The 9165-nt window shown below is 32.7% G+C and overlaps 1 protein-coding gene across 1 annotated transcript in view; it reads right to left on the bottom strand.

Annotated features, from left to right (window-relative positions):
- Window positions 1–786: 786 nt before the first annotated feature.
- The window catches only part of LOC102605371 (WAT1-related protein At2g39510-like), a 13018-nt gene continuing 4639 nt past the window's right edge, over window positions 787–9165 (bottom strand). The window contains exons 5-9 of the mRNA XM_015307074.1: window positions 8293–8349; window positions 7642–7803; window positions 7174–7325; window positions 6972–7021; window positions 787–854 (exon numbers count right to left, since the gene is read on the bottom strand). Of these exons, the coding sequence (XP_015162560.1) occupies window positions 787–854; window positions 6972–7021; window positions 7174–7325; window positions 7642–7803; window positions 8293–8349 (489 nt within the window). The remainder of the gene's footprint in view (window positions 855–6971; window positions 7022–7173; window positions 7326–7641; window positions 7804–8292; window positions 8350–9165) is intronic.

Raw genomic sequence — 9165 nt, 5'->3', positions numbered from 1 at the left:
AGTTGGCTATTCAAACACACCACACTTCATGAGGATTATGGGTGAATGGATGAAGAGGGGTTACAATTTCATCATGTTTATTCTAAGAAAAGGATAATGCTCAAAAGGGTTCAAGAAAAGTTCACACGTCTCACAAGGTTGGCCACAAAAAAGGTATATTGTCAAATTGTTTCACTCTTCAAAATTGTTGCCTAAGATCATATCAAGAGCTTGCATCACTTAGTCAACCGGACCAACGGGGCAAATTCTAGGTGTCATCACGAAAGGTTCACGGTAAGCTCATCACACAAGGCATTGGCACCAATATCAAAACGAGACTCTACACTTTTGCTAGTGTGCAATGTTCATCACAAGAGACTCATTCGATAATCGGCTAGTCACAACGATATGCAAAAATTCCACATATTGCCTATGCAACTTCATTTTGGCCTCATCGTAACCGCACATTTATTTTTGTTCGATTAAGAGCACTATTCAAGTCATCGGTATTGATCATAACCGATACTCAAATTTGCACAAGACTAGTCAAATTCAAACACAACAAGAGTGGTAAAAAAAATTCAGAAGGGATCAAAAATCATTTTCATTCATAACAAGGAGCCACAAGCTCAAAGAGCCACAAGGAAAAATCAAAACACAATGTAAAACACTAAAAACCCAAAAATATATACACAAGATAGTCACAAGAGTTAGGTATGGAAATACCTCACCTGGAACTTTAGGTGATCTGATGAGCCACTCGGCGACACACCGAGTGCTCTTGGAGATCCTCAAACTCACCCTTCTTCATTTCTTCAGCTTGTTTGTTCCTTTTTTCCTGTTAGTATCCTTGCTTCGTTCCTCAATCCATATACCTGAAAATTAAGGATTTAACATCAGTTATTGTCACAAAATAAAAAATTGAGGACGCTAAATTTATATTAACAAAGCCCTAAATAAGTTTAAATCTTGGGTTCAGCAGACCCTTACCACATGAGGGCTTGATAAAAAAAAAGAGAATGGTGGAATAATCTTAAAGAAGAAAAGTTGTGAAAAAAAAGAAAGAAAGTGAACAAATGAGACTTGAATCCTCCAAAAGTTGAAAATGGTTGCATGTGGGGCATCTAGAGTGGAAATAAGAGAAGAAAAAATAAAAAATAATGTGACGTGTGCATTGGTTTGAAGAGGTGGAAAAATTAGAAATGATGAGTTTTTGTGCAGTATTCAAGGAGGGTGTAGTCACTTATACCTAAATGACATCCTAATGTTCCATAAACCTACATTACAATCTTAACAAATTCCTTTGAGATCTCCAACCAAATGAAGTTGAGTCAATATTGATTAAAAATATGGGCAAGCCTATGGTGTGGCATTTGTGTTCATGAGATTTTTCCTTGGGAGTGTGAGTGATTGATGTTTTTTCCCCTTGTCTTTTAAATACTTGTGAGTACAGTTTTGGGACATGATCTTTCTTGTGAGGGGATGAAATCTAGGATAGATCGGTGAAGTTGATAGATTCTGAAATTGAGTCAAGGGAAGTTATTTAGTTAACTAGTAGTTGAAAGTCATTTCTTGAGAATTACTGTTGCCACTTGTTCATTCTTGAAAATACATTGAGTTTTGAAATTGTGCTTGAACTTGAGGGGGTTGTTTAAATTGATAATCACTTGCTTGATTGCTAATTATTAGTTCCAACCAAAGCCATGACCATGAACCTTAGTTGAAATAGAAGGGTGTTGTGCTTAATCGAGTGTCTCTTGTGTTTTTGATTTTGTTTTGCTCGAGGACAAGCAAAGTTTTTAATTGTGTGTATTAATTTGGGGATTTTGTGCTAGAAATAGACAAAGCTATTTGGGTTTTTGATTTATTGCTCTATTACTTTTGTAATTCCTTGATTCCATGCTTGAATTCATGAAATGGGTTTAATCTAGTTTTCATGTTTGAATTTATGATTTGAGAGTGCATGCTCAGATCTAGCTTCCGATCATTGTGCGTTGCTCGAAAGAGAACTTGTGAAGTGGATAATTAGGTTAATAATCATATTTAGCTTTGAGTCTTAAATTTGAAACCAAAAGGACATAATAAAGGTCTACTTTGTTGAATGCTAAACTTTCTAGAAATAGGGGTTAAGATTAAGGTCTTGGATTACTTTGTAGTTGACTCGATTGAGACAAAAAGGAGATAACGTGATATAACCCTTTGAGACCAAAAAGAGATTGAGGTTGATTGATGATGATCTAGTGTATCTATGATTGAATAAGCATGTGTTGAATTTTAATGGAATATTGAGTGTTTATTGAATTTAGAATTTTCTAATTTCCATACATCCCTTGCTTGATATCGTCTTTGCCCAAAACCATCGTTTGGTTGTCAAAATAACTCTTAATTTGAAAACCTTGTATCTTGTGTTTAGATTAAAACTTGTAGCTATTCATTCTTTATCTTTTCAATTGCCGATAAATTGTTCTATGTGGGATTCAACCCCGACTCTTAGTTGAGTACTTTTATTGACGACAACTGCTTACTCTTCAAACTTGTTTTTAAGGTAAGTTGAGCGTTATCACGACCTGCATTGAAGTAGGCTATGACTTATCGCTCTTTAGATTGAGCTTGTGAATGTAAATTCCTATTGATTAGCTTGAATTGGGGTGGATTTGTAGTTGATTCATGTTTAGTTTCTAGAATTCATGTCTTAACCTCATTTTTCGGGTAGTTTTGCATAAATTGAGCATCAATTACATTGTTATCGTGATTGCATCATTCCCTGTACTATGTCAGTGGTCGACTAGGTTGTTACTAGTTGTAGTTATTGGGCTTAGCCTAGGTGTAGGCTAGTGATTTTCTTAGGCTTGTTCTTTGGATCTGATAAGCCTTAAAAATTCTCCAATGCCACCTCATATGACTCAACTTCCTAAAGTCTGATAAAACAGACTCGGGTCTGATAATATGATTCTTAGCTAAGTGAAAACTAGGTTCATATGACATCTTATCCATAATTTCCCTTATTTTTTGGATCGGACGCGTTCGTCAGTGATTTTGTGCATTATTTAGTTGTTTAGGGTCGAGTCTTCGATTTGGAGCTGGAATGGGTAGTTGGTGACTTTGAAGATTGTTTCTCTCTACGGCATGGACCGATTTGAGAAAGATCGAGTGATTTTGGAGCATTTAGAGACTTTAGCCACGGTTCAAGGCCGTGGCATACCTTTTATTAGTTGGGGTCGAGGCACTGGCATACATCCTTAGTCACAGTTTTAGGCCTTGACATATCGCTTTTAGCCTCGGTTCGAATTCGGACACACTTCTATCAGTCGGGTTCGAGTTCTGACTTGGTGACTCTATTGGGTTTTTTCGATGCCTTACCATGGTTTGAGACTGTGGATGGTTGTGGCATTTATGGAAAACTCTTAAACTTAGCTAGTAGTTTCCTTAGTTATTTTGTGTATCCATCAGGCTTCTGGGGGTCCATTTGGATTAATTACTTTCAATTGTGCACGAGTGTACCTTATGTGCTTATGTGGTCCAGTTAGGTTATAATTAAATGTTTGCTTTACTATTCGTTCTTTCCTTGACTCGTGTGCATTCATGTTAGTTTATCATTATAGGTCCACTCATTTGACCTCTAGTTGGTATCATTTCTCACTTTTCACTACTGTTTTTACTTTCCAAGCTCAGTCGTCCTATGATTCCTACTGGGCACCTGATGTTTTAGTACTCATACTTTACTCTGTATTTATTTTCATAATGCAGGTCCGAGCACCTGTCACCAGCATTGATTTCAAGCCTGTTGTAGAGACTAAGGGTGAGCTTATGAAATCCTAGATTAGTCTGTCTCCTTCTGTTTATAGGTTGTTGACTAGTCTTTTGTATTTGAAACAAGTCTATATTTTTTGTTCACTTTTGGGACTTGTACTATTTTAATAGCTATGTACTTGTGACTACCAGATTTTGGGACTGTATTTCTCTTTTTGAGTGTATTTATCTTATGTTGTTCTTATTTTCCGCTATATTCATTAAATTGTTTAAGTTATTTCTTGTTGATTGTTGTTTCTACCCAATATGTCTGTTACTTGTCGTTCCACAATATGGGTTGTCTTACCTACTGGTGAGTTATGGTAGGTGTCATCATGAATCGGGGTTTCGGGTCATAACACTAAAATAGTCCACAACCAAGCAAAATGGAAGAATTTCCAAAGTTGATAACCGTCTTTTGATGATAATGTATAACTCAAAATTAACGATGGAGAGAGGTGTAATAACTTTTACTTTGTGAAAGTAACTTATAGCTTCTGCCACGTACCACTAATTCACTGGAAAACCAACTGTGCAAACCACGAAAGAGAAGGACCACATGAAACACAAAGAAATCTATGTTAAGAGATGAGTTCAATATATAGAATAATTTTTGTGAAACACGTAAGTTCTAATAATCAAACCCTAAGTTGGTTTTGAGAGAAAATGACTTTTGAATATGAAATATATCGATATCAATTTATTCCACCGACTTGGGCCCACTTGACCTTGATGCTTGCGCAGTGTGTACAAAAATGTGGATATCTCTCTATTTTGAAGTCGTATTGATAAATGTTTTAATGCGTTGAAAACTAAATTCATAGACCTTTCATTTTATAGGTTATAAACCCTCTAAATCTTTATTTATTGAGAAATATGGTCATCCAAAGTCAAACCACATACGAGACCACTTGAAATACTTCCTCGAAATAAAATTTTCAAATAGATTTTTTGTTACGAAGCTCCCTTTGGCCAAAAACTGTTAATTTAATTATTTAATCACCTACATATATCTATTTCATGGTATGATCACTCATTTGGAAGTTTATTCTCACTACAACTCATCAATGAACAAGGTAAGGTAAAAAACTATAGGATAATTTTTGGTGTATATGTCTTCCGCTTAGTGAGTTAGTTATCTTAAAATATATTGGGGGTTACATATTCACTAATTATTATTTCACTAATGTGATTTGTAGAGGTGTGCCAAAATCGAACTGATCGATAAATCAAACCGAAAAAAAGTGTTATTGGTTTATTGCTATTGGGTTATTAGGTAAACAGTTTATTAATGGATTTATTAAAAAAATTATCGGGTTATTTGTTCAGTTTTGGTTTTCTAATATTGAATTATTTAGTAAACCAATAACCCATTAAGATTATAGTAATTTACTATTTTACCGGTACAAAAATAGTAAATATTAATATCAATACCTTACTAGTTACTGCCTTTGCCCTTTAGCCTTCAATTTGCACTTTACAATAACTTTGAGTTCACAACTTCACATTATAAAAAATATCAAAACCTAAAGTAAGAACCATATTCCTCTTGTCGCGTCAAATTGTTGGAGGAGTCATACAAATATATCATAAGAAATTTCTTATTAGTTAAACTGAAAATCAAACCGTTAAGGATCAAAACCGATAAACCGATAAAAAATATCTAATCGGATTGGCTATTGATTTATCATACTTGTAAACCAAAAATCGATAAAACGAATCGATAATAGATAAAACTGAACTGAAGCGATCGATACACACCCCTAGTTATTTGTCATCATCAAATCTATTAAGAATATATTGAATCATAATATAGTTTCACATTTTAATAGATCAAAATAATAAATCAAACTACATAGATTATAATAATTATATCAAAATTAAAAGTACAAATACATGTAATTGACTAGAGAAATTATTTATTAATATTCATAATATAAACGAACATCTCTACTTGATCCGTTCAGTACATACGAAACGTACTAGTGCAAGAAATTGAAATATTACCATTCTCATAATTAATATCAAATTATATTTAATCTTATGCTATAGTTATTTATTTTGAACATTTATTTGTAATTTTGCATGAGTTAATTAACACTCCATATACAAAATGGTCTACGATATATGTAAAAGTCAAACATATTAACACAATGATCTATTCATATATAAACTTTATTATACAAAGTAAAACAAAATAAAAAGTGTTAGTAGGGATTAAAATGTAATACTATAACTTACCCTCATGGCTAATAGCATACTCCAACAGTTTTATTTCTTCGGGTGTGTTTGTAGGAAGGAAAATATTTTCTGAGAGATTTTTTTTCAGAAACCTAAATGGATTAATTGCTTAATTATGTTCTTGTGTTTTATAAATATATAAATAATATTATTTTAAAAGTATTTGTATATAATGTACAGAAACATTATGGAATTGGTGGGTGTGGGCGTAGGGCTGTGAGGTGTGGATTATGAACCTGTGGGGGTGAGGTAAAGATAAGATGTGTTTGGATGTTACTGAGGATAACAATCAAGATGAAATACCATTTATGGCACCTTTTTTTCCACATAAACGTCATTTTTACCATTTTAAAGAAATTTATGTTTCAAAAGAAAATGTTTTTCTACAAGATTTGACCAGCCGACAATGAGAAAATTTGAAAACAATGTCTCATAAATATTTTCTTTCTCTCTTTCTATTTGTCACACCCTTTCTCTTTTTCTATCTTTTTTTTTTTTGAGTGGTTAATTAGTTTAGCTACACACACTTACTTTTTCAATTTCTCTGATAAAGAAATGCAAAAGTAACATCCAGAACCTAATAATTATGTGTTATTATTTTTACATATCCTTCTAAATTTAATCCTAGCCATTTCTTCTTAAACAGCTTCATCTCCAACTTTTGCCTGATTTGAAGACTTTGATATTTCTTTTTGATCAACAAATTTAGATTGAACAGCCTCTTCACTACTCAATGATTTTGATGATTGTTGGTCCTTGCTCTTGCCCCCAGTGGCAGAGTCAGGATTTTCAATAAGAGGGTTCAAAATATGAAAAAATAGACACACGAAGTAACCGAAGGGGGTTCGACATCTACTATATATACCTAAAAATTATTTTAAGCATGTATAAGGCATATAATTTTCCGCCAAAGGGGGTTCGGATGAACCCCCTAATTGTAAGGTGGCTCCGCCACTGCTTGCCCCATATTACTAAATATAGTCCAATTACAATGATTGCCCCTCCCAAAACTCTACATTAAACGGGCACAAGATTAGACATCCTATTTTGCACTCAATCATGTATTATAAGAGTTTGTTTGACTCGACACGAAATTTAATAAAGATATGTGCATTCTGGGAAAGTAAGTCGTATAAACTAGGAGAAAAAGAGTATGGAATATACCTTCCCAAGTTTAGCTCCTCGGATAAAATGAATGAACCCAAAATTGCGACTATAACCATATTTAGAGGATTAAATGCAGTAACAAAAACAGGTCCTTTTTCCTTCATTATCAATCCAGAGACATAATAGCCAACTCCAGAAGTGACCATCCCCTGCATCCATAAAATAATTTATTCTCTCCAACTAAATGTCAATACTAGAAAAGGGCGGAACTAAGTGGGGGTATAGGGATTTGGACGAACTCAATAGCCTTTTTATAGATCCTGTAGTTGTATTAGAAAATTAAATAAATATATATGTATATTAACTAGTGAAGCCCTCACAAAACTAATTGATGGCTCAGTGGTGAGGAAGGAGCCATGAAAATGCTTTCCATGCTAGAGTTGCGGTATGTTTTGCAATATTTTTCTTTTCTATCTAAAAATTTAAAACCCCAAACTCTTAATCCCAGCGAATGTGAAAGCTTACAGTATAAACGTAAGATAAGAATGTAGTGTCCCATTGGATGGCCCATATAGAAGTATTGCCCTTTTCAACCACAAGGGTCAGAACAGTGCCTTGCAACGCTCCAGCCCAACATATTAGACAAGTGAGTGATAATGTCGCAGGGTATGTCTTCAACGTAATTGCCTGTTTGTTACACATATAAAATAAGAAAAATAACTATATTACTATATGAAGATAAATAATATTATTTATGGATTGGTTAGTTATAGTGATTCCTAGTTCTAGTTTAATTTGGTTTTTACCTTTATAAATAGGGATGTTACTAGTTATTTTCAATAGACAGAAAATATACAGAAACATATAGAGCTTTTGAGTTTATAAATAAAATATTTTTCTTCAACTTTTTTGTTTTTCGAGAGTCAAACGGTTTAAGTTTGACGGAAATTTTGCGCATGAAATTTTTAATATTTTTTGAAATAAATTTATATCTTTGTAAACTACGTAAAAAGTAATATAAGTCACAATAATTGTTAATTTAAAATGTTTAACAGATCTATGAAAAACTTACAATAAAAAATAGACTAATCATTTAAATCTCAAAATTCGAAAAATATCATATAAAATAAGACGGAAAGAGTAATTTAATTAGAAGAATATAGTATTGGATAGTACCTGAAGATTGTAAAAGCAAGCCCAACAGATACAACCTGCTGCTATAAAAAGAGCACCCTTAATCAGTGGCGGACCCAAGATTTTCGTTCAGTAAGTTCGAAAAATGAAAGTATACATGTGTAAATAAGCCTTTAGAAATGGAAACCTTGAATTCTTTTGGGTTTAAAACCAAACTTTTAACACATTTTTTAAAGTAAAAAAAAAATACAAAAAAACAGAACTGAAAATTAAAAAAAAAAATACTAAAAAAGACTGAAACTGAAAAAGAAAAAAATAAAGTGCTATCACTAGGATTCGATCCAGTGATGTACAACTTAATTTCAAGGGTACTTGTCACTGAACTATCAGTTTCTCTTTGTTATTAAAGGGATTCAAAATATATATATCTACAAAAATACAGAAAATTTACGTTGTATATACCGTGTAATTTTTTGCCGAGGGGGTTCGGGTGAACCCCTGGATACCACGTGGGTCCGCCGCTGCCCTTAATAGGTTGTAAATCAGTAGGAAAAGATGGAATTGAATCGATTATTCAATTTTTTAAATAAAATCGAAAGTTTAATTTTATTTAAATTTATAATTGTACTATATAATTTTTAAAATTTATAAAATAATTGAATAAAATAACTGAATCGTACTGAATATATTTAAAGATATGTTAAAAAATATACAATTTAATTAAAATATAATCTACATTTGAATGAATTGTGGGTGGTAAATTTCATGCACTTGTGTATGTGTATAAAAAATCATATAATATATTATATCTACAAAAGTTAAATTTGAAAGAAGTGAATGAAGTAGAAAATAAATTAAAAATGAGAGACAAGAGAGAGTTGATCTGATGGTAAGCACTCCTCACTTCCAACCTTA

The sequence above is a fragment of the Solanum tuberosum genome, unplaced genomic scaffold (assembly GCF_000226075.1).
Source record: "Solanum tuberosum cultivar DM 1-3 516 R44 unplaced genomic scaffold, SolTub_3.0 scf00050, whole genome shotgun sequence".
Lineage (NCBI taxonomy): Eukaryota > Viridiplantae > Streptophyta > Magnoliopsida > Solanales > Solanaceae > Solanum > Solanum tuberosum.
This window is presented reverse-complemented; position numbering and strand designations above follow the sequence as displayed.